The following is a 27,262-nucleotide window of genomic DNA, read 5'->3' as shown; positions in this document are numbered from 1 at the left end:
TCGCTCGTCCAACTGCTCAGATTTTCTATCTTATTTGGCAGGAAACTGTACAAGCAGCTACAGGTACTGGAAGTGGCTTGAAAGGTAACAGATTGATGCATCTTTTGTGTAAATTTCATACGCGTGCTTGCTATCCTTGGAGAGTTATGCTGGCTTCAATTCTTTAAAACCGTTTATCTCGAAACTTCTAATGTGCGATTTGGATCGTTTTTCCAAAATCCAGTCACATATATAGAAAATACTATTGAGTTATATGTGTACTATAAGGCTAAAACTAAACTGTATATGCAAACAGTAATATTGGTGCAGGTAGTAATGTATTCTTAGGCATTGTGGCAAATAGCAAATCTATCTACATACATACAAGAAGTTGCAGCAACTACAAGGTAATTTACAAGTGAGTCTCTTCCAAGTAACCATCTCTATGTAGGCATGCTGCCTTCTGTTGCACTGCTAAATATGTTGACGACAGTACAACGTGTCGATTTTTATGAAGATGTTTTGCATCTCCTTTTTTATCTCCATCACAATCCTCTGCCATGTTAACTAATGCACATGGTACCATAGATACTGTATGCCCATTGGTAACAAAACCATTTACCTGTGCTGTCTGATTGCTGAAATTTTGATGAATCAGAGGTACTGATATCATTGCAGATGACACCATCACATAGCATTTTTGTGTGGCTTAAGTCAGATTTATCATAGACTCGTTTACTCTCTGTGCAAAAAAAAATTGTATTGGCATGATATATATGTATATAATTATACACAGAACTGGGGGTACAAACTACACACGGATCATATTTAAGTGCTTTCTTGTGTATATGAGTGCAATATCTTTCAATAATTTTGCTATACTCAGGTACCAGAAGTTGGACAAAGAGTGTTCATTCATAGCTGAAGTTCTGTTGTATAGCTGTACGTTCTCAATAGCTCAGTGCTCGAATTGAGGGTATACGGGGGTATACGAAGTATACCTTGATAACAATTTTGTAAATTTGTATACCTTGATAGCCTAGCTAAGTATAAGGTACAGTAGCTACAGTGTAGCTATAGTACCCCTCAGCAAAGAACATCCATGAAACATTAGTTACTACATAGTAATACATATTCTTACTTGGTGTAACGTGAGTCTCGAGCCCCAAGGAAGCTAATCCCACAATCCTCAAAAATTCCTTTCATGAGGTATGCATTAATTAGAATTAAACAATGCTAGTTCATTTTGCATGCAATGTACATTAGCCAGAATCTACCCCCTCTACTGTAGACTGCATGTGTCTACCAAGGAAGTAATTGGTGATGAATCAGCTGATGATGATGAAAGGCAGCAAATTAAAGCAGTGAAGAAGAAGAGTCATATAATGATGGTACTGTATATACAGAGCAAGTACCAACTAACAGTGACACATTTACCTAGTTGGAACCAGAAATGTGGCTGGATAAAAAAACGTCCGGATCCCACCTTGGCTTATTTATCTAAATCATAAATTGGGTTACCATCTTTAGGTATAGATGCTGCAAAGAGTATTCATCTTTCTTGTGAATGGCTGTCAAAATTACCACCAATATCATTCTCAAAAAGTAAATTTTTCAAAATTTCCTTATAGACTTTATTGTAGTATTCATGCTTCTTGCATTGAACATTTATTCAAAATCGCTACCAAATTCAATCTCAAAAAGTTGATTTTTTTGAGGAAATCTTATACTATATAGCTACTAACTAAGTCTAGATCTGTTATGTAGCTCAGTATATAGCTACTATTAGCATTCATACTTCTTCCAGTGTTGAACTCAGCAAATTTCAGTCAAGATTGCCACCAAATAAAATATTATCGTAATCTCAGAATGTTAATTTTCAAAATTTCTATGGGGAGCAGCCTAGGTCTTAACACTATAGCTATAATTTGGCTTTTTAGCTCAGTAGCTATCACTGTTTGAAGTATCTTAGTTTACTACAGTGGTATATCCCCAGTATATGGAACAGTTAATTGTTTGTTATTTTAGTAGTTTTTCAGTAAACCCGCATTCACTGATGTTTTACTGAGAGTTTAAAACTTAGTAAAATAATTATGTTCCATATACTTAAGTTTACTGACACTTTACTATCAGTATAACTACAGTAAGGCATCTTAACAAATTAGTAAACTAAGAACCTTCAAGCAGTGTATAGTATTAGCATTCATAATTCCAGTGTTGAACTATCAACAAATTTCAGTCAATATTGCCACCAAAGTCAATCTCAGAATGTTAAATTTTCAAAATTTCTTGGGGGAGCATGCCCCCAGGCCCCTAGAAAGCTCATGTTTCGTATTTCGCAGAGTGTGCTTCGCACACTGTGTCCAGTACCTGTGTGCCGCCCCTTCCCTTAGCAAAATCTAGGATCTGCCCTTGTAGTATACCCTCATATAAATTTACAATTCGAGCACTGCAATAGCTATTACTGGTAGAAAATTTCACTAATCACTTTGTAGAAATGAGCAAATGATACGTATATCAATCCAATGTGGCCCCATGAAATATCATCACTAGAGTACATATGTGGGAAGAAGGACCAATATCTACATTTTCAAAGCATATTAAAGTTTACTAAAATATATAATAGATTGTAGCCTTTTATGCACATTCCTGTTAAAGTGCTTGTTACATCTGGCATAGTCTTACAGTTTAAGGAAATATTAACACCTTGCTAAAAATAATATCAATACTTTAATATAGCAGTTACTTGCTCTAATACAAAAACCAGGAACTACATGAATTTGAAAACATAAAAATGAGTACTGCTCAAAAACCATAAGTATTTTAAGTATGCTCGACCATTTATAATGTACGCATATGTTAAAGCATTGCCGCGAGTGCTATATGAAAAATAAAGTATGAGGCACATGGTCAAGATGCTAATAAAGCATGAGGCAAAGCTGAGTGCTTTATTAGTATCGAGGCCAAGCACTGAGTGCTTTATTTTTCATATAGCATGAACAAGGAAATGCTTTAAATAATTTATGGAGCTTTGTAGTTTTAGCTTGCAGCCATGTACTAAGATTTATAATTAACACGCATTGCACGAATTATTAGCAGCCCACGGCCGAATGCACACAAACTAGTATAACAAAGCAACTCAACCGTAGTTAACCATTAGTTTGGTATGGTAGAAATTCATCACGTATTTTGGCAGGTTTTGGTCACAACCCACAATCGATTCTATTGTGAAATAAACTTAACAGCAACATTACCTTCTCCTGCCCATTCATATATGTCTGCAAAAGCAATCCAGTGGTAGAACTCATGTTGGCTGGAGTGATTGGCCACTCAGCATGGCGCAGGCTATCAGCCTGCACCGGCTTGGGTGATTAGTTGTACTGGCGGGGCACTGCCAGCTATTAGCTTGCACTAGAGCACGTGGGCAACTGTGCTTTATTTCCCACAAAGAGTGCTTTAATCATACAATAAAACACTCTTTGGGCAATAAAGCACTCTTTGGCCTAAACTTTACTTTATGAAATTTAAAGTACGCTTTTCTTTGATCTCGCCCATTCAAAGTTCTATAAACATTATAAAACATCAGTGTACGCAAGCATAGTTACCACATATATGTTTGTGTATTATTTAATTACACATTACAGAATGCATTAGTGTATGCATGTAAGCATGCAAATCAACATACTGGAATCCTTTCCACTTTGCAATGACATGTTGTTTTTCTGTATTAAAGAATGATGCATACATACAATTCAATTTTTAATGTTTGAGGTTAATACACAATACTAAGCTATTGAGGGTAAATTACATACATGATGTTTATGCAACAATTATATAAATTATAATGACTCCAATCTCAGTAAAATTCTAATTTCTACACTATATTGGGCGGTCATCAGTTACTATTCAGCAGTTTGTTACCATCAATTTTGTGTTCTTTAATGGAGAAGTGATTATGAATGTACTGAAACATTTCTAGAGTATTAAATTAATGTGTTCAATATTATTATTTAGCAGCCTCTCTGCTGTAGATGTGGGAGTTACTTTGTTCTATTAAATTTTCTCACTCCCTGTATTCAAGGGCTTTAGTCTTCTCACAGGTTCCTAGTGGGATAGTATTTAATGAAATTGCCATCAAATTTCCTAACATTAAGGCTGATTGTTAACTGCTAATATAGCATCTGCTAACATACAGTAACAGTTATATCCCAGGTAATGATTGTATTCTCTCTCTCTCTATATATATATATATATATAGACTTCTGAGAAAAAAAAACTATTTGGCACACAATGATTAGAACACATTGTAAATTGCTAAAACTAGCCAGAGCTGCCAGACTATTCCCACCAGTTAGTTCCATGACTAGAAATAGACTGCATGAACACTTACTGATACTATTAATAATAATCTGATCATGCCCAGAAAATTGAAGCAACAATCCCACACAGACAGCATGATGGATAACGTGTGTGACACCGTACAATGCTAATACTAGCCAAACTAATCCTACCAGTTCATTATATCACTATATATACAGACTAGCGAACGAGGGAAACTTTGGAGGGGGAAAATATGGCGAATCAAGCAAAATATCACTGTTGTCGAAATAAAATTTGGCGAATTGTTAGCAAAGCGCACGCCCTATTTATTAATTAGACTACTGCCTGAAGCGAGAACTGGCCTCTCAGTTTGGCGCCTGGAGTCAGCTATCAACTAAAAGGTAATATTATGTAGACAGTAGACCTACACCCTCTGGAATAGTGAATATCGTACTTAATATAGTAGGACTCACTACTTGTCACTCCTGTTTCGCGGTGAGGTTTGAGGATAGCTACCACAACATTATATTAAAGTGGACTGAAACTTGGTTAATGGAATTAAACACTTCCAAGTGTGTGGTACTTACCTGTAGTAGACTAACATCCTCCTCTACTTTCAACTATACTATCAGAAATTACTTTTTGCAGCGAGTTACCCAACACCCTTATTTAGGAATTCTCTTAGACTCAAAAATGTCATTTACACCTCATATCAATCAAGTTATCTCTAAAGCAACAAGGATGCTAAACTTTGTTAAACGTAACCTTTATAGATGTTCTGCAGAAACTAAATGTTTAGCCTACACCAGTATAGTGAGACCACTGTTGGAATATGGATCGGCAGTATGGGACCCCTACTTGCAGAAGGAGATACAAAGTATAGAAATGGTACAACGACGTGCTGCTCGTTGGGTCAAGTCAGACTACCAATATAACAGTAGTGTTACATCTATGTTAGCAGATCTACAATGGCCATCACTTCAACACCGACGATATGTGACTAGATTAAAAGTATTCTACAACATTGTTTACTCCTCATCAGTCTTAACAGTCCCAAATTATTTCACTAACACCACATATCCTACCTGCCACCACCACCCCTTCCATTTTGAGATTCCGTTTGCTAGAACAGATCATTATAAATTCAGCTATTACCCCAAATCTATCCGCAATTGGAACAATTTACCAACTGACACAATAGAATCCCAATCTCTACAAGTATTTTTAGATAAATTATAACTGACTCTCATCTATGTGATTTGTAATGTTTTTTTCCTTACCTGAACATATCAGTTTGTAACTGTGTTTTCAGTAATCATAATCATAACCACGTGTAGCTACAGTAACTAGCTATCTAGTGAGGTAGTCGAGGCAGGCTTGCCTCTAGTGTGACCCCTGGCCCAGTGTCCCTTGGTAACAGAGTATAAAATTGATTAGTTCGAGGCTTGGTTTGCTATTTTCTTCGCCACCAAAATATTTGCATATTGAATTTATTTCGTTAATAATCATACATTAATGGTGTAAAAACACTGTGATTTTCGAAGCGCCCACAACATTACGTAGTGATACCAACAAAAAACGGTCTGCTAATTATGCACACACCTCTAAGGAATACTCCACCTTATTTTCAAGACTGTAGCTGCAGCGTATACGTGGTCCCAGCACTGTTTCTGAACCCGGTTCGTCATTTTGCCCAATGCGTAATGTATTGTGGGATTCACCCGTTACCAAGACTATGGGAATTCACCTTAAACAAATTGGTCTAAACAAAAAAAAACGGCCTGGAACATTGTGTACATGAATAATACTTCAGTAATTCGAGGGAATTGTATGAAGAGTTGTTACCCTCGAGCGGGCCATTCAGTTTAAAGCGAGATTTAAAGGCAAAAGTTAAGGAAAGCCACTTCGAGAAAGTACTGCGTGAGTAACTTAGTTTAGAATAGCTTTGTTCTAGTTTCTGTAGGCCTATACAAACAGACACCATGTTCCTAAGCCAACGTTTAGTGGGTTTCTCGTACGTTTTTGAACTTACCATGTCGGTAGATATGCGGAATTCGCTAAAATCAGTATATTTTATTAGGTTCGCAATCCCAATGGCTAATTTCAATATGATGGGAACATTTGGCGAATTCATGGTCATTCGCCAAATTCACCAAATTTTAACGGCGCCAAAGTTTCCCTCCATACGCGATACGGTATATGACAACTTACTGATACTCTGATCACTGAATATTGAAGCAATTTGGGTATTCAAGAAAAAAGACGACCAGGAATTACAATAAACACTTATATAAACCACTGCCTATGCTTGCGTGTTTGATAAATAAAGGGGTATCACAAGGTAAATACAGCACTCAGCTTCCCCTCATGCTTTAATCATCACTTACAGATACTTGAGAGTCTCCTTTTCCACATAACTTTTTAATTCTCTTTAAAAACTACATAATAAAATAGCATGTGTAGGCATTTAATTTTGCTATTGGAGAGTGTACCATGATAACAATATGTATATGTTTGCACAGTACAAGTATACTGTATTTATGTGTGTAAATGTGTACACAGTAACATTGAGGAATGGAACCTTTTATGCAAGCATTAATAGGAAAAATATTTATAATGTCATTTTTGGCCACCATTTACATACCTCTACCACACATAAACCTGCACTAGCTGTAAACAACAAACAATGTAAATTTCCTATCAATCAAAAAGTATTTGTTATATAGATACATAGTTCTTTGTCGATTATTTCTTCATTAAACAAGATGCCTAAATGTAAACGGATAGGAATGTCCTATATTTTTGCTCACTAGGATCCAGGAACAAATTTTGTCACCTTCACTAGACAAACTTTGTGCTGTAGGTAATTTATAGGTACGATACATTTTCAGTCACATGATTTATCTTTTGTCTTGCAGATCATGCACACTTATAGAGTAATACTTTACCTTTTCATTTCTCAGCACATGCAGAAACGTAATGAAGAAACCCTGCAAAATTGTTTAATGCAATTAATATTGAATTTATTGCATCACAATAAATTGAAGTTAACATGCATGCTGCAGATGTAGGAATATAAGAACTTGCATATAATTGCTGTGACCTAAGCAAATCTCTGCTACGTAACTATTATTTTGCAATCAATAGCTAACATTATTTATTATATTATATCTGTGTATATTCTTCTGTTTGTGAAGTTTTCACAGCAAAATTAAATAATAATAATAATAATAATAAGTACACACTATGTATGACCCAAAGGTGCACTATGACCTAAGTGCACAGTAATGTTAAAATGGTTTCAAGCATTATGTAATCTGTAAACTGGTTTAACAGGTTTGGGTAGCTATATAGTAGTATGTAGATCAATCCAAAATGTTTGAAGCTTCAAAGTTTGAAGACATTTACAACATCATTGCATGTGAAGTGAACTGAAAGGATGGTGAATTTGAAAGTTATACTTACAAAGTAATTTTAAATATCTAATGTGACCTTACCTACTCTGTACCATTATGCTGTGTACATACCTGTAGGGAATTAAGTACTGTGAAAATCCATGCAAACACAACTGTTTGCTCATTTACAGCCAATAGTCCAAACACCCAAGTACATCCCAGAATGGGAACAACAATAATAGTTGCTTTCACTGATGCCCTGTAAAACCAAGAATTGCAAATCAAACATCCACAACTAGTTTTAGTAAAATACAGTTGTACAGGCTAAGACACCTTCCTTTTCTTATACAGCACTTACACTATAGACAAGAAATATTGTAACAACACAAACTCTGCTTGGCTGTATAAAAAGATGCGTTCATGAAAGTAAAAGTAAACAAACAACTGATATCTGGTGCTACAAAAAATTTAACATTAGTTCTTTTTAACTATAATGGTTAGTAATTTTCATAGGACACCTACACTGACTATAAAAAAATGGCAGTCAAATTAAAAACCAAGAGCAATGTAGCAAGGCTGTGAAATCAATGATAAGGGACCAGTGAAGTAGAATATAGATCTTAAGCCATGGCTAAAAGCACTTGTACAGTAGGTCAGTGAGTACGTATCTGGAGTAATTATATATATGTAATAGTTATACCATGGCTGCGAGGGATTTTGCTGATATATACACCCAAAGCGCGAGGGCCGCAGGCCCGAGGGCTGCGGGTGTATATGTCAGCAAAATCCCAAGCAGCCATGGTACAAGTGATATATATCACTTGGGGCGCACTCACCTAATAGGTGAAAGAACTAATGAGAACTCATCCCATTTGTTTTATACAGTAGCATCTGAAGATCGATCGTGTTTTAATAGCGTGGGCTAATAGCCATCAAAACGTTGTCCATACGTTAAAACGTCATTAATACGTTACTATGCTTCAACACGCAATGTTAGAAAACTTGCGATTGTGGGATGGAGTTTATATTGTTATCATTTTTGTACTAAGTTAAGCCAACTAACTTCGCTATTGGGACAGTAAGTAACTTATTATATTAAGTTAAGTACTTAGAACTGTAAGTTACTAACCTATTTCAACGTAGCAGTAGTAGCTTTGCTGTTCCATGGTCTGTTCAAAGGCTGATACGCGGTGGGTAGAAATACGCATCCACAATCGCCCAAACAATTATCTTGTGCCTTCATTATCCTTTAGTAACAACCAACTACTCTATCTTAGCCTATGTACTAAGCTTAGCAACCTCTACAAAACCGAGTCCCACAATACAAAGTATAACGAGTCAAAGCGCATCGATTCTTTGAACTGGCTGGGTATCAAAGTCATTGGCAAACCGCTTTCCCATAATATTGCCCGGGCAATATGCGAGTTAAACACCGAGCGGCGCCTTTGAACGCCCACGCTAAAGTGGTAATATATATATATATAATGTTGAAATCAGTATTTTCAAAGTTGCAGCACAGGTTACTATCATCACTGTTTCAGAACTTTTTCTTTATTATACATTTATATACGTACTGTATATTGGTCTTACTTCACAGCATGAAGATTAGATGTTTGAATAGCTCTGGATTTGGTACTTGTAGATTTACACACTTTACAAGTAATTGTAGCCAAGAAGAAAAGGTTAACCTAGAATACCATAACTGAACAATGTACTATACATGAAGGAGTCATTTAGATTACCACTATGATCAGTAACATAGGACCTATGAATGCCCAAATGGTAAACTTTTCCTTGGATATCCAGCATCTAATAAAAAATAGATAATAACACTGGTGCTAAGCATTCACCATAATACTTACCTGTCATTTATGCCATATTGTTCATGTGATATAGCAGATGATATTACAACAATGGGAATAGGCAACCCTGCTCATTGGAATAAAAATTACAAATACACCTGTACATAAGTTTATTACAAGTCAGGGGTGCACAAAGGATTGAAAGTTTTTGCTGGCTTGTTAAGTACAGTTGTATCTAAACAATTTTCCTTGCAATTTAATTATATTCATTTGGTTAAAACTAAAAGTGAAAAATCCCTGCCAATCCTTCTGTTTATGCTCCTGACAAGCATTAGATCTTTACTTACCCCAGCCAACAAGGAAATAGAATCTTCAGCTTGTAAGTAATCCATGATATAATACAAAATGTATCTTGATAAATAATAGGATGCCTTCACATAGCATCCAGCTGAATGCAGACATGAGAAAGTAGTGAAGCAGAACTGCCACAGTTAGACAACTGGCCTTAATATGAAAGCATTACATAATATTATTATTAAGAGCAAATCTGTGATAAAGGGTATTTAGCATGTGAAATGCATTGGAGCAGCAAAGTGAAGTATTGCTTCAGGGTAAAATATGGTACATGTGCACTAGCTTCAAAGTATAAAACAGGCTAGCTGATTAACACCTTATTCATGAACGTATAATTATTCTAAATGTCCATAACAATAAATATTTGAAACACATGTTGTGTTTATTAAATGGAATGCACACAAACACACAAACATGTGATGTATTTATCCTACCTTTAAGATTGCTATCAAGCATGCAACAATGATTACATTAGCAGTTGTACTTATTATTCCATCGCATATAATACCCATTCCTTATGCTTCTTCTTGTGGTGTGGTATATACTAAGCATTGCTATGATCAACATCTAACACAGCATAATTCATACACAAATACTGACTGTATTTCTTCCATCTATGTTAGGTGTAGGAACTAATACTCCAACAAATCTACCTTGGCTCAACCAAAAACATACCACAGCCCCCAATTGTGAATAACATTTATAGATTTGAGGTTTGTTTTGTCTCGCCATAGGGAGATTTTTAAAATAGTTGTTCCAATACTGAATAAAGATGGGGTTAGAATAGGTACTATTGGAACACTATTATTGCTGTGTTATAAACTACTTTTAAGCCATCCATAATTTAGATAATTAAATTATCAGGCATTAGATAGACCAGTTAAGAGAAATTCTCCACATCACAAAGTAATCTGTCTTTAGTGCAGCAATTTCTTACCCGATAATCATTGGCAAGCTCAACACCACTAACAAATGTTAGGAGCCCCAGTAGAAGAGCGATGCTGAAATTCAAGTGAATGAAGTGCTGAATAAGATTAAAAATGTCCTTCCTAATGTAGACAGGCAAACTGTACAAAATTGGAGCACAATTTACTGTACCTTAAAGCAATCAGTGTAGAAATAGTGAAAAGAAGACAAATAATTGATATTCCACATCCAATATAACTGACAATTGATAACTCTTTGGTTTCCTATAGTCACAAGATAGACAAGTATTGTTCAAACAAAATAGATATCCCTTGTGTGTGATATACATAAAGAAACTCTTATTTATATTTCTGTTACTAAAATTCTTTTGTATCATAATTATACTGTATTTTTAAATGGTGTTATATATATATATATATATATTTTAATAGACTGATAGTATTAGGCAGTTTTAATGACACTGATAATTTGATAGCTGTAAACTTTTAAGTACCTTTGCTCTGAGTGTATAAACAGATAAAATGAAACACTACCAATGTCACTTATAATCATTGCTAAACATTGCATATGTAAGGAATTCAAACACAGCACAATTTCACTAACACTTCTGCCTGAGACATCCACTAAAACTGCAAAACTTGTCAAGTGATCAGAAGTACACTGAACAAATGTATTATTTCTTCTAATCTGATCAATACCATCAGTTGAAAAGCTTCCACTTTGGTTAGTATCACTGCATGTCCAAAATGTATTAGCAAACTGACACAAATACACAAAATTTATACTTTGAAAAATCAAAGAATTCACAGTGAGGATTGACACGAGATCTGTATCCCTCCTATACAACAAATAAAAGTGTCAGTGCAACTGCTTTAGTTATGCAACATAACTACGTATGTGCTCACAATGCAGGTACAATGGATTAGTAATATTGATTTGATCATGTTCACACATGCAATAATTAGGTATCACACTTTTCAAACTTTGCTAACAAACACTGGCAGCATATCAACAGTATCAATGAAACAGAAAACGCAGTTTTAAAGTATGATAACTCACCAAACCTGATTGTTATGCACATTGCCAACATTAATGTGACCAGTATCCATCACCAAATGTGACCATCACCAGTATAGTTATAATTATAATGTTGGCATAAACTATTAGTCTCTCATCCTCAAATACTCAAAATAAGAATGTAGGCAGGCAGACTTTTTATAGCTGAAATACATGGATGGCTTGCATGACTCAGAATGCAGTGTCTTGGACTGCTGTAGCTAAGTTACAGTAGTAACTTTAAAAGTTACTGAGACTGCATTTGGTCACAAATGATAAAAAATCCTTGGTGTGGTAAGAATAACAGTCATTTGGCAAGGATGAGAAATTTACAACTAACATTATGTGGCCTAAATTCAAGTTGCCTATAATAGCAAATCATCAGTCATTAGACAATAAGATTGGGATATTTAACATGTACAATGTGTCCAACCATAAGCATACAAAATAATAAAATTATTCTGTACTACACATTATTGATACCAGGAAACATGTAATATGGTTTTATTAACTGCTGATCATTTATACTCTAATAGAGCAGTCATTGACCTCAATACAAAATTTAATATTAATGAACCCAGTTGCAGATATTGAGGGTGCACAGGGAGCACTCTTTCACCTCTTAATCCTACAGCATCAGAGTCATTCACAATAATTGAACATACAATAAATGTATGTATTGGTTAGATTAATCAAAGTAATTCATTGATGAATTAAAAGAGAGTACAGGTGGGAGGTGTTCACTTCCTACCTGTTCATATCTTCAAGCCAAAGAAATGTTCCATTAAAAGATTGAAATACTCTAATAGAACAGTCTAATAGAATAGCCATCGCATGCAGTACAAACTGTAAATGAAAAACACATTTAGGATCCTCTGTACTACTGTAACAGATCCTAAAAGTATTTCCCATTTATAAAGCTATCTACAAGGCTAAGTATGTCTATGGCATGGTGCTGCAAATACAAGTTCATATACTGTAATGTGCAGTGGCTGTCCATTGTATGCCATAACTGTAAACTATGTACATATGGAAATCGTCACTTTCACATCCCACAACTCAAGTTTAATGAAGATATACTCTATTTGTGATTTGTAAAAAATTCTCTGAATAGATCAGTTTATAACTTTACTTTTCAGCATTCATAAAATGAACACTACACTCAATAACAATAATATAAATAAATGTGACCAGGCCTGCAAAAAACAGGGAATGTGGCCACAAACTACACTTGTTGAAAATTTAAAAGCCATAGTATGATGGCACAAAACGTTATGGGCAATAAATTTTGAAAAGAATAGGTAAATTTTATCTGCCCACATTCCCTATTTTTGCAGGCCAGGTCATTTTCTACTGAAATTAGATATTTTTTACAGAAACACTACTTTATGCAAAAAAATTAAAATAACATCCTATAGTGCCCAGGTGCACTCACTCTGGATCTACCCCTAAAATAGTCATGTTTGAGCATAACTTTGGTATGACATAGGTTAAAGAATATCAGTTGTTTATTATCTCAAATGTTTCCTGAATTTCCAAGATTAGAGTAAGATGTACTGTTATGATGGCACAAAACTAATGCTTTACAGATGTTGTGCTTATAGCTACTAATATTTCCAGTACCCAGTATTGTACTTAATGCTCACCTGCCAGTTTTTGCAGGCCATCTGATAATAAAGGTTTACTGACTAGCTGTTGGGGATGATGGTATGTACACGTAACTTGGCAACGCGCAAGAACTAAGATCATAGTGTTGTGATTCGTGAATTTCAGGTCAGTTTACATACACCATAAAGAATGAATGAGCACTCACCCTATACATCAATATCAGATGATTGACAGTGGTTTTAATAGCATGGGCTAATAGCTATCAGCATGTACGTTATGCTTTCTACACAACACATAATGCCAGAAAAATTGCAATTGTGGGATCTAGGCTTTAGTTTTACACATTAGGCCTGCTATGTACTGTAATTTTGTTGTTGTGCAACAAGTATGTAAGTTAATACATTAAGTTAAGTACTTAAAAGACTATAAGATACCCACCTATATAAATCTAGTATCTTTGTATTGTTCGATGGTATGCTCAATGGCTGATACATAGTGAGTAGAAATGCACATCCATACATTGCCCAAAATATTATTGTTTTACTGATCAATTGTTTTAGTAAAACTACTAATTGGTCAAAGTTTATACACTGAGCCTATACAGTCTAACTTGTAAACCAAAACCCACAATTAATGTTTTGTGTCATTCAATATAAGGTATAATTACGTATATCATATCTTTGAATTGGTTGGACATCAGAACCATGAGCAAATCACATTCCCATGAGCAATACTAAGATATTGCCTAGGCAATATTATAAGAATTAAACCCCAACTGGCACACACCCACACTAAAGTAGTACATATAGTAATGAGTAACTAATTAATGCAGTTATAGTGAAGAATTAACTTGGGAATCATTTCAAATATCACATACTTTTCCAATGCCAAAACTTATATAAACCGGTTGATCTGCAAACTTTGTTCTACTTTGTGATATCTGACCAGATAAGATTACACTTTCTATTCTTTCCCTGCATAAATATAATTCACATAAATTGTATAGCTAGTAAAGCACTTAACTGCTACATACCGTTCACCAGTAGGTAAGTGTAGGTTTCTAGAAACAATAAAGATTACTGGAATGCTGTCTCCTGCAATTAAAGAATTACAACTCATTATATAGTAAAGGCTAATATCAAGACACACGGTAGTGTGTCATGCGGCCCAAGAAGCCGGCGCGGAACACCCATCAGTATATTGACAGGAAGAACAAAAACGCAATTTTCACACCTCCGTAGCTCTGTGCTTCCGAGATAAAACAAGACGATTTTTGCTGTGGACACACCCGCCACCTTCAATACTCCATATACCAAATTTGAGTGAAATCGCTTCAAGTGTTCCCGAGATAAGCGACTTCAAAAATTGGCTTAGTTTCTTGGGGGTTTTTTTTCTTCTTATTTTTCTTTCTCTTTTGCACACTTACAAAAACTGCTATAAAACGCGAACGCCATATTTGATTGCCTTGAAATTTGGCACACAGAAGGGGGGTATACCGGAATATCTTGGTACCACGTTTGGCTGAAATATTATAAACAGTGAAGGAGTTATTAGCAATTATTCACGAAACATAACACCAATATGTTGTCACGCCTACAGGGTAAACCACTTATGGGAAAGCTGAAAATCGGTGAGTGAATAGGTTAACTATTGAACCTCAAACCTTTTGTGGTTTGAAAGAAATCGAGCTAAAAACCAGAAAGACACAACGAAAACACCAACAGTGTATAACAATTACCGTGACGCAATCGAGATTAGCTAATAAAAACAAAGTGGATATAGTACCGGTGCCGGTTACGAACGTGAACGGCCATTTTACTGGCAGAAGTCTATCATTTGCTGGACTATCAAACAAACCAGTTGTTTCTAGGCGAGCTAGAGTTGGTACTCGTCCAATAATTATATGTCCAGAGCATTCGACTTTAGGGCACCCCTCTAGTAGGTTTCCCCGAGCATTCAACTTTAGAGCATACGTCTGGTAGGTTGCCCCGAGCATTCAACTTTAGGAATGCGAAAAGTAGTTCCTTAGCATTAGGAGTAGGCTAGGGTTCAGCCTTGGTTTCTTCATCACTCTTGTTATATACAGAAGTCACTTCAGTTGGACGTTTGTAAGGTAGAAACTATGGGAAGCAAGTAGCTGCAGCACTGGTGGTACAATGGTTACGAGCATTGCTTATAGGTACGGATGCCCAGGTTCGAGCCCCTGCTGAGACAAAGTTTTTTTTCGCTTTCTTAGGTTTTTTTTGTCTACGTTTTATTTTGAAAAATGTGACTGCTGGCACTATGTAACTTGCCTAATAAAAAAAACCACTACTTGCCACACTTACCAGAAAAACTGCTTGGGGTACACAGTAAAAAATAAATAGTGAATACTGTGGCAAATAGTGATCATCACTGTACATTTTTGTGACCATCACTAAGAATTTCCAGTGGCGTTCACTATTTGCCACAGTATTCGCTACCTATTTTTTACTGTGTAATGTTTTGAAAATCACTGTACAAATTGAGTAATCATCTTAGAAAGGTTCTTCAATGGTGTAGAAGAATCAGACTTAAAGCCACGGAATTATAACACGAAATCTAACTTGGTGTAACAAGTGCGAGATTACGATACCCTAATAGAGCAGTCATCCTAATAGAGCAGTCACCCTGAAGAGAATTCAAGAGATCAGCTACAAACAAATCACCCTGTAAAGAGTTCAGCTACGAACAATTCACCCTGTAGAGAGATCAGCTACTTTGTAGGGAATTCAACTATGGAAAGAGATATTTCAGCCAGAAGAAGTCACCTTGTAGAGAGTTCAGCTACAAAGAAACCACCATGTAGAGAGTTCAGCTGCAAACAAATCACCTTGTAAAGAATTCAGCTACAAACAAATCACCCTGTAGAGAGATCAGCTAGAAGAAGTCACCTTGTACTTCAGTTACAAAGGATAAAATAAGAAATATTTAAAGTAGTTAACATCTGTTTCATCTTTCCTTCTTCCTGTGGTAAAGAAAAAGATAAGTTAAAAAGCCCCAATGCCAGCTTTGAGGTATACAAATACAAAAAGAAGTGAAATCTAATCCAAAACAGCCAAGTTACAAAAAAAGAGTGCAGCCCTCAAAATAGCTGTGATGAAAAAAAAAAGTGAAATCCAAAGTGGTGGCCAAGAAATGGCTGTGATGGTAGGTTAACGGTAAAAATTTTAATAATGACAATTCAGGTGAATTTTGTGCCAAAACCAAGCAGCACCAAAATTCACCTGAATTATCATTATTAAAATTTTTACGATTAACCTACCATCACAGCCATTTCTTGGCCACCACCTTGGATTTCACTTTTTTTTCATCATAGCCTTTTTGAGGGCCACGCTCTTTTTTTACAGCTTAAATGTTTTGGATTAGATACAATATTACTGTAGCATGCATATCAACTTTAGTCTTTACTGACTCTGGGCTGGGAAAATTTTAAGCATAATTATAGCAATTTTGCAAGATGTACATCATTCTGTAGTTTCCTTGATTTAGGATGCATGCAGAGACATTTCTTCTGTATACGTAGATACAAAATAATATAGAAACATTACAATATTCCCTTGTTTGATACCACAGAAGAATAACTGAATATTTTGAAGAAGATATCATGAGTAGTTGCAAGTTCTATTATTCTTGTTGTTACAAGAAATTGTTATTAAAAACAATTAATGTGATGAAGTTTTAACTGAGAGCATTAGGTTGATTGCAGTTACATTACATATAGGTGTGTAATAGTTATACCATGAAATATATAAATTATGTCCAAGCAGAGCGCTGCAGGCCTGAGAATATGGGAATGTGTGATAATTATGTCTGTTTTGTAAGATTTCAGCCTATTTCCTGCCTCTAACTGGCTGTTCTTCTTTTTTTGCTTGGGTGCCTACAATTACCATCCTCGTCCATTTTGTAGTCTAGCTCTTGCCTACACCCATGCTCTGCCCCTTTTTTAGGACTTACAATAAAGCATTACTGGTGAAAAAAACTATCTAAAATGGTGGGAAACTCTACAAGGATTACCTTGGCTACCAAGAGTTATGAATTGCTCTGTCTTTAGTGAAAATCCATACACGTAGCTACTAGAGCTGGTGAGTTACAATGCTTTAAAACACATTTTCCTGTGAATCAGCAATGCACCCAAATGGGTGATTTTTCCAAACTCCAGTCACATACAGTATGTGAAAAATCTAGACTTGTTTGCATTCTCTTGAACTTCATTTTGTGGCTTCCTTGTTGTTTAGCGGGAAAAAGTAATGGGCTGTTAAAGTTTCAGCCTTATCTGGTAAGTACTTTTGGATTTATAGTGATAGACAGCAAAAAGAGCAAAACAAATTATATAAATTTTACAGAAAATAAATTACAGATGCTCATTTAATTGATCGTAAGTAATTAGTGTAACAGACTACGGAGTTGAGAAGTTATAAATTACTTTTGCTTCAAAAGAACACCTAGCCTAATATATTAGAGTCCATGCTGAATTCAAACCCACAGTGTAAAGCTTTAAGCAGCTCACTATATAGAATCAAAGGGAACAAATGTTTTGTTCTGACTCAACATCAAAGGAATTTGTGCTACATTATGACATTGTCTTAACATCACAGGGCAATATCTTGATATTACGTAATTTCCCTGTGGCAATACACTGTATGTGAAATATAGTCCTGTGGTTTCCTTTAATTTAAGGTGTCAAGATGGTATACTTATTGATTATTGTTGGGAAAACTTAATTTAAAACCCTATGTTTACATGACTAAAAAATTATATAGTTAAAAGGTTACCTTTACTAGAAATCCTCTGTAAGTTAGATGTGGGTATTGTCATCATGGCTGTCATGTTGCCAAATACTGATGTCATAGTGTTATTATCAAAAGATAAAGTAGATGTAGTAAACTGTACAGTGCTCATCTTCAGATTTGCAAGCTGAGCTTGAATAACTATAATATTATGTAAATAACAAAACAGTTTTCTTGCTAATTTAACATGCATCAACTCTTATTGTTATCTAAAGTATATTGCAAGTCATCTGCTATTGTTTTCTCTGAACATGATGCACATGATGTTCAAAAGTACCGAAAAATACATACTGTGTGAACATGTGGTGCAGTAGACAGTGAGGTAGATTTAAAACAGGAGTGCTGAGGCTGCCACTGAACATCAGTGACAGAGCCTGCATTATAGCATAATATCGCGTGGTTTCACTACTATTTCTGAGATTTATGTGTGATTGATAGAGGAAGATGTTGATGTTACTACATACAGGCACATATTAAATACACCACATGTGGTATGAACCAAGACAACTGCATGTGTGGCAAGAATGCATGGTGTAGGCCAAGCATTAGCAAGGCATGGGAGATACCAATGTGGATGTAAAAATGCCAAGTTCTTACGTGGTACATTGTGTAGCTTTGTGTGGTTTCATGAAGTTATAAGTGGATATGTATATCATTTACCACCATGTTATCGTGTGGTTAAGCAGTGCATTGCCAAGCAATTTGTTTACTTACTGATATTATTAGCAACTCTAATTGTCATATTGCTAGTGTTTTTTAATGTTTTGCTCAGTAATATTCCAGCTTCTTCTGTATCCATCAGTAATTGCTCACCCACTGATGTTTCCATTGGAATTTCCTGCATACATTAAAACTATGGATGATTACTAGTACTACTAATAACATGTTTTATTAAACCAATCGTATAGGTAATACTTTAGAACACTACAAATAACTTGTAAACTTCGTATGTGAATTCAATACATGCTCTTTATCCACACCAATATTTCAAGCAAAACTAGGAAGCTTTTGATTTTATAATATCTTTAAAATTTATGACCTTTAATATGAGAATTTGTGAATAGTTATATTGTTCTAAAATACTACAAATAATTGATATCAGAAATATCACATATTGGATTCCATATTGGTGCAACTCAATATATATACATGTTTTAACATTCTTTATTGAATGTGTCAAACATTCTCATTATAGTAATCCATAGGTCTACATTGGAATTCACCTTGATAAAGGAGTTTGGCTCCCACAAATTCCTTTAGAAGAGAATGGACAAGTCTACTAAAAATTTGGCTGCCCATACAGTAGTTTTCATGAATGGCTGGAGCAATATATTATTATAATATTTAGTGTGTTTCCTGCCCTACCTGGCAGACAACTGCAATGCAAAAATGATGAGCTTTGAAGAAGAAAACACAAAGGTATGTATGATTGAAAATTGCATTTTCTTCCCGTCAATATACCTACTGTGTGGCATGCCAGCATTCTTGGCTGCAGACAAACTATCATGTGTCTTAATGTATTTACAAAAGTTGCATAAACTTTGAATAGGAATTGGACGATGGTGATATGAACTGAAATAAACACTTTATTCAAAATATATTATACTATCAATCTGTCTGTCTGCCTGCCTGCCTGCTCACCGGATACAGTGATTATAATAATTAAATGCAGTACCTATTCAGTAAGTATATTATATGAATCGACATGATACTTGATCTATCTGGCAACACAAGTTAGATTAGCATGATGAGTTACTCTTCTAAAATTCACTGAAACATTATTAGTAACAACCTTAGGTTTCTTCAAATCTCTATAATAGAGTTAGCGGTACATCTGGTTTTTTTAAAAGCAAGCAGAATGTGTATAAAAATTGTAACATAAAGTTCAGATATATCAACATTTTTTTTCAAATAGTCCCTTCAGCCAGGTGCAGTAGCTACTAGAATTTAATCCATTTTTTAATGGAGAGGTTTAATATATTTCTGTGGTTCTGACTAAGTAACTATTACATTCTCTAAGGGCTACCGCATACTTCAATAGCTACCATTACAATAATATAACCATATAATCAAATTTGCGTACCATTGTTTCAAACGAAATATCATTTCTTTCATCAAGCAAGTTACTTAACACATTAACAACATCCTGTAAGAAAGAACATGACTACTGTAACATAACATTAGGCCACCCACTAGCTATACCAACCCGAGACCATCAAAATTGTTAGATGATATAATTATTTTGATGTTACATAAACAATTCAAACACCATTATGCAAAACAACAGTAATATATCTACATAAGTTATAACTAGGTTCTGGGTTAATAAAGAAGGATTAACAGATGAGCCAAGTGTTATAATATGCTTACCTCAATTGCACCATTCAGTATGGTTTGATCAATTTCTTCAAAAGCTACTGTGATCACCCTAAATTTACACACAGCAAAATGTGAAATTATGTGTAATGCTCAGTAAGCACTAGCATTAAAATTATTTTATTGTGTTAGGAAACTAGTCATTAAAATTGCAACTGTGTTTCTTCTTTACAAGCATGGGGGTCTAAACTATTCAGAGCAATACAGTCCACAAAATGCTTGGTTAAACCACATACTGACAACAATTCTAAATATATGCAATGAAGAAATATCAGTAAGATTTAATTTGTACACAGTCAATATTATTATCTAAATGTTACCATTAATTAAGACAACCATCTGAATTGTGGCTTGTATCTAACAGTATGGTTGTACTATTTAGCATGTACCTATGTGTGTTGTTAATGTATGTTTGTTCAGGGCACAGCTGAAAAACAGTTTTAGCTGATGCCGTCTCCCTGTTTAAAAAACAAGAATTTTTTTCCACCTGATGGTTTTTAAATGCTGCTCTTTTAGTGGTGCACATCACTTTAATGGGAATGCTGCATACAATCACAACAATAAAAATATTAAATATAGCTTAAATAAGCCTATTTAACAACTTCATTTCAGTTAATGAGGTGGGCTGACTGCTCCAGATAGTCGTGCCACGATAATAGAGGCTATGCTTTCCATAGTTTAAGCGCACAGCAGGCACATACAAATGATATCAATTGCACCCTGTACAGCCTGTGACAGACACTGCAGATTTGAATGTGGTATGCAGGTAGGAGGGTGACATCTTTGTTAAGGTTTTATAAACTTATTATTATTATTATTATTATTATTATTTATCTAATTTGTCAAAATGACAGGGTGGCACCAAAAGGCATAGCCTGTACAAGGGTGCTTCTTGCATGAAAGTATGAAATTTACGACATTCAGCCAAAGTGAGATTAAACATAGAAGAGCCAGTAGAATCAATCAATGAAAAACGTGAATGAAATCTCACTAGTCTTTTGAAATGACCAGTATTAGTAGACACTCACGCAGTGTTGCAATAGTCAAAGATTGGTAAATTATTGGTAACACATGTGCCTGATACAATAGCTTCGTCACAATGGGTGTGAGAGGTTTATTGAATATAGCTTGCCACAAACTCTCCGTAAAACATACTCCACATTGTAGTACCAAGTTGAATGTTGGTCAATATATAAATCCCTAAATATCGTACAGTAGATACCTGTCTCAGTGGAATGACAGGTGTAATGTCCTCCCAATGGTATGCTGCCAGGCCTGCAATGAGTACACATGAAGATTTTGCAACACTCAGTTTCAACCTGTTAGCAACTAGCCAAGTAAAAAGTTGTGTAACAGCACACTGACAAGTGTTGTGCTCTAGTTATCTGAAGTCATTATGACAAAAATGCAATTCTGTACATCGGCATAAAGATTGACATCAACATTGGTAATGCGGTAATAAGATCATTAAAATAGCAATGGGCCTAGAATAGAACCTTGAAGTACATCAACTGTGACTTTTCCCTTAGATGAGAGGGCACCTTGTATGCAGAGACCTGTTGAGATCTGCCATTCAGAAAACTCAGCATCCACTTAAGAATGCCTCCCCTGATACCATTATGTTAATCTGAAACAATATTTCATAGTCAAAGGCTGTAGCCAAATCAAGGAATACAGCACCAACAAACTTTCCATCATCAATTACAGGCATCTGGATATTGAATTTTCAAAATGTCGGCATAACTCAAAATTGCCTGTCTGCCAGCCAGCCTGCCTGCCTGGCCACAGTTGCAAGGATAAAGGCCAAATGAAGCAGCGCATGGCCACTATTTTATGCCACAACAACAAACTCACTGCAGCTGGTGGGATATGCCTTTTGTAATTCAAACAAATGTGCTCTTTGTCATTCCTTTTAATCTTCAAGTATAAATAGTCGCATGAAACCATACCAAGGCACCAATTTTCCTCATCGCCACTTCCTTGGAGAAACATATTGAGCACATTAGTATCGGGACCATACCAAGCACAGCTGCTATTCAAGGAACACCATTTAACCACGTAAATATGGTAGTAGCAACAATGTGCATAAATATTGGCTTATAATCATTGCAATGAATATTTGAAATGTTACGGATAAACCACAGCTGATTTCTAATACTGATGCATTAATAGTATAGACCTGATGATTGCTGTAGAAGAAATAATGCAGCTATTACCAGCATATTGAAGCACAGTTTTTCTCCTTAATCCTCTAAGCCAACAAGCAAAAATTTTAGGCCAGAGATACAGTTGTAAGTAGTGTTGCACCGATATCCAAATTAGCCGATTATTCCGATAACCGATATTAAGCAACAGAATTAGCCGATACCGATAACCGATCCGATATACACTAATAACACTAACACTCATCCTCATCATTATTAAATGGCTCATATACAGCTCATTCTAGGCTAAAATGTAAACTTAGATGTATACCACAAGTAAAAGTTACTCATGGTAAACAGGTTTTAAGTACATTTTACTACTGCTATACAGTTGAGACAAGTGGCTGGCACTACATAGAAACCTAAAAACCTCAGTTTATTGTTGGGCATGGCCTAAACCCTGACAGTTTATTATGGGCATGGCTTGTAGTCACCGCTAAACTATTAACACATAACTTAATTAAAATGCCAAATAACTTATGTCTAGCCTCCCCCACATCATTATACTACACAGTGCAGTGGAGATTAACATCGGCCTTGATTTAATCAAAACGGATTAATCGGCTAGTAGCCAATATCGGCCCGATACCGATAATTGGTTCAATAATCGGTGCAACACTAGTTGTAAGTAATTAATTGTCAATGAAATGCAACTAACAGCTACTCTATTGTATTGATTGATTATATATATACTGTACTAACAGGGCATAATAGTAAAAGTGAAAGTGGTAAGGCTTAGTCTAAGGAGATTTAGGGGCATCCCCCCCAGAAATTTTTAAATCACACATTTTGAGATGCTATTTGAAGGTAATTTTGAACTGTACAACGTGCTAGCTATTTAGCTACTGTACCTAGCTGACTCATGTTCAATGATAAACTGGATACTGATCAAAAAACACCCCCATATTACTGTTTAATATTTAAACCTTACAATTGTTACTGGATTTTGGAAAAACCATCCAAATTGCACATTAGAAGTTTCGAGATAAACGGTTTTAAAGAACTGAAGCCAGCATAACTCTCCAAGGATAGCAAGCACGCATATGAAATTTACACAAAAGATGCATCAATCTGTTACCTTTCAGGCTACTTCCAGTACTTGTAGTTGCTTGTAGAGTTTCCCACCAAATAAGATAGAAAATCTGAGCAGTTGGATGAGCAAAGTAGTATCACAGGTGCTCACAAAGGGGTTGAGGGTGGGGGGTGGCGGGGAGGACAAGAGATATACCTCAAAATGGAGGCAGACCACGATTGGAGTCCAGACACGAGATTACAGGGCTGCGCTGGCTCCTTAGTGGCTGATATGTAGCAAAATCAACAGGGAACACGTCTGGTCAACATTATAAGGCTGTCCACCAGTAAACCACTGATTCTTGCCAAGCCTGGTCCTTCACAAAGCCTGAAACTGCCATTTGAGCACTCCACACCACCCAGAAAAGACGTCTGTTAAAACCAGCCTTGTGTAGTTTGAGTAGCACTGAGGGTCAAAACTAGTAGTATGATAGTGTAGCTATCCACTGGTGGTGTTAGTTTGATTTTGCCTGATGTGCAATTTGGATCAATTTTGTAAAATCTGGTCACAATTTGTGTTTATTAATGAAGAGATAAACTGTAAGGCATGTTTCCAAAGTAGCTACAATTGAAACAAAGCCAAAGCTAAATAAAACGATAATCATTTTAAAGGCACTTATTACAGACCAAATCAAGATAAATCTGTTCTGAGTTAAGATAGGTTAAAATTAGTGTTGTTTCTGTCACTACTTTTAGTTTTAGCCTTATCAAGTTTGAAAGTTGGTTTTCACTGAGACAAAAAGTGGTGAGGGTCTGGCCTCACTGGTCACACCTACTCTGACGCCCTTGTATACTACACCCTGTATGCACAGTATAGTGACTAATGCAGCTCTGTGTGCTTGCAATTATTAATCACTGAATGCATTAATAGTTAGGGAGATTTGTCACTTTTATAGTTGGTAAACTATGAATGTTTCCTTACTCAATGATAGCATCCAGTGTGTTAGCAGCTGAGGATACATCATTTGGTAGAAGAGGTTGTGTAGTGTTTGTGATCTCCTGTAGTTCATCAGCAATATCCTCCACAACTTCTGGCATAAATGTTTGCGTCAAGTCTCTATCCTCATTGACAAATATTCCTTGTGCAATGTATCTCAATTCTTCAGCTCTCATCTCAAGTCTTATTTGATCAACTGTTGCACATTGAGACACATCTGGAGTGCTCCAGTGATCAACTCCAAGGCATTGTCTGGTTGCAAGTCCTAGGCATGCAACATGGAATAAATAAAACATGCAACTACATAAAATTATTTCTTTGCCAACATGCTGTACCTATATAGCTAATACACAAATGTTAATATGCTTCCTTGCACCGTATATGTGTGTGCATGAGTGCATGTGTGTGTGTGTGTGTGTGTGTGTGTGTGTGTGTGTGTGTGTGTGTGTGTGTGTGTGCGTGTGTGTGTGTGTGTGTGTGCATGTGTGTATGTGTGTGTGTGTGTGTGTATTTGTGATTGCTTGATTTCTGGTAGGTTAAGCATTGCTGTTATCTTCTCCTTGAAGTACAGTAACACATACTGTTACCTTCAGCTTCACTTCCACCCGGACATTTTTGCCTTGCTACTCCATTAATGCTAGTGGCTGGCCATATTATATTCCACAGATTATCTTGCTCTTGTTTGCAATCTTGTACAAAATATTGCACAGTAGATTTCACAACATTGATTCATGTACTCAAGATAGGTTCTCACCACTGTTGCTATCCATTTTCATGCAAAATATTTGACTTTGTACACCATTACTAGTGACACTATATGTGTCAGGACACAGATCCTGTAAGGTGCCTTGATTATTAGCAATACAAAACTGCAAACTGCACTGTGTACCTCTTCACATTGAGGTTGAACACAGTCCAAGCCCACATCAGGAAATCCATCACTGTCTGAGTCTAATCCACACACACTACCATCACCAACATAGGTGGGACTATTACACTGTAAATATAATGCTAATCAGGTGTAAACTGATGAATCTGTAACTCACTGTACAACTTTGGGAACTACACAAACATGGTGGAGTACTAGGTCCAGTACATACTGTTCTAACAAAATCATCACCAGTCTGATTGCATAAACAACTTGCTGCATATTTTATGTGAGAGAAACACATTATGCAGACAACATGGCTTTTAATATATTCTTATTCATCAACTTACAATTAGGCTGGAATGCCAAAACTTTAATACTGGTTCCTGTTAGTAATGAAGTTCCATTTGGTAGAAATTTAATTGATTCATTGTTCAGAATGTTTTCAATGTTTATTGTGTTTGTAAAAGAATTTAATGACGGAAGGTCAAATGATATTGAAAAGCTTGTGAGGTTGTTTTTATAAGAGGAGGTATAGCTCCAAGTTGTATTTATAGGGTTTGATAGTGAGGTGTTCAGAATGGACTCAATCTGAAGTGAAATCTAGAAATGACGAAAAGCATTAATTTTTATAATAATGATACTGATTCTTTGCAAATACACATTATATTGTAGTGTTACATGTACATACAGTATATAGTCTTAAGGGGTATGGCACAACAATTATGTGACCTGGCCTGACAAAGTCAGTCTTACAGTCTCTCTAAATACCCAAGTCTGATAACTCATAAGTTCCAGCTTGAAACTTTGACATATTATTGTGCTATGCAATAGCTTCAAGTTTCAAGTTGCTACCGTGGTTATGAGTTGCAAGGCCGGAGGAGACGGTCCGGTTGGTCAGGCCTGAGCCGGACCAATAATCTAGAGTTGAACTAACTAGCTAACCAGCTCGAACTACACTACTCTCATACAATCTTTTGATGATCACATCTACATGTAGCTACGTACATTTTACAGATGTTATTGAAAATGCATGACACGAGTAGTTACTTAGTTTCTCAGCCTAACTAAAGCACAGAACTACACGTATAGTACCTCTAATTACCTTACTGTACGACCTATGGTACAGCATAGCATTCGTATCGTTTTGTACAGAAATGATTGTGGGTTCTACATACAGTATCATGTGTGCTGACAGTTGGCATTGTATCACGTGTAAGGCAGGCGCCTTCTTTGATTCTAAACCAGCACACTTATATCACAATTCAATCTTCATAAAATAATCATTAGCATTCCTTGGCTTGTCTCTCTTAGCTTCTTTTACTGGGCGAAGGGCTGGCAGTGACAAACCAGATGACTCATTCCGCGGCAAGAAGCTGCATATCAGAACAATTCAATATATTTTAATGTCATTCAGCTATAGTATGAAAATGTACTGTTTGTTCAATTAGAATTATTTTAAAAAAACTGATTCTACAGGAACCTGTTAATTTTAGCAACTTTTGTATGCTCACCTGTATAGCACGTATATCATATAGGTGGTGGGTGGGTTGGTGG

General features: G+C 35.7%; 1 protein-coding gene and 1 long non-coding RNA gene across 3 annotated transcripts in view; both read right to left on the bottom strand.

Moving 5' to 3' along the window:
* Positions 1–663: 663 nt before the first annotated feature.
* Positions 664–6,001, bottom strand: LOC136254676 (uncharacterized). The gene is made up of 3 exons (XR_010700665.1): positions 5,902–6,001; positions 3,665–3,701; positions 664–721 (listed from the first exon to the last, which is right to left on the bottom strand). It is a non-coding gene; the product is annotated as an uncharacterized lncRNA (long non-coding RNA).
* Positions 6,002–9,439: 3,438 nt separating this feature from the next.
* The window catches only part of LOC136254623 (latrophilin-like protein 1), a 24,905-nt gene continuing 7,082 nt past the window's right edge, over positions 9,440–27,262 (bottom strand). The window contains exons 8-26 of one of the 2 annotated variants that reach the window (XM_066047367.1): positions 26,056–26,308; positions 25,884–25,981; positions 25,727–25,834; positions 25,592–25,673; positions 25,425–25,526; positions 24,823–25,102; positions 20,620–20,677; positions 20,333–20,395; positions 18,964–19,087; positions 18,235–18,390; positions 14,475–14,535; positions 14,319–14,415; positions 11,563–11,615; positions 11,381–11,510; positions 10,949–11,040; positions 10,788–10,899; positions 9,844–10,000; positions 9,557–9,623; positions 9,440–9,503 (exon numbers count right to left, since the gene is read on the bottom strand). In XM_066047367.1, the coding sequence (XP_065903439.1) occupies positions 9,869–10,000; positions 10,788–10,899; positions 10,949–11,040; positions 11,381–11,510; positions 11,563–11,615; positions 14,319–14,415; positions 14,475–14,535; positions 18,235–18,390; positions 18,964–19,087; positions 20,333–20,395; positions 20,620–20,677; positions 24,823–25,102; positions 25,425–25,526; positions 25,592–25,673; positions 25,727–25,834; positions 25,884–25,981; positions 26,056–26,308 (2,001 nt within the window). In that variant the 3' untranslated portion in view covers positions 9,440–9,503; positions 9,557–9,623; positions 9,844–9,868. The remainder of the gene's footprint in view (positions 9,504–9,556; positions 9,624–9,843; positions 10,001–10,787; positions 10,900–10,948; positions 11,041–11,380; positions 11,511–11,562; positions 11,616–14,318; positions 14,416–14,474; positions 14,536–18,234; positions 18,391–18,963; positions 19,088–20,332; positions 20,396–20,619; positions 20,678–24,822; positions 25,103–25,424; positions 25,527–25,591; positions 25,674–25,726; positions 25,835–25,883; positions 25,982–26,055; positions 26,309–27,262) is intronic. The other variant, XM_066047368.1, reaches the window with a different exon arrangement.

Source organism: Dysidea avara, chromosome 4 (genome assembly GCF_963678975.1).
Source record: "Dysidea avara chromosome 4, odDysAvar1.4, whole genome shotgun sequence".
Classification (NCBI taxonomy): Eukaryota; Metazoa; Porifera; class Demospongiae; order Dictyoceratida; family Dysideidae; genus Dysidea; species Dysidea avara.
This window is presented reverse-complemented; position numbering and strand designations above follow the sequence as displayed.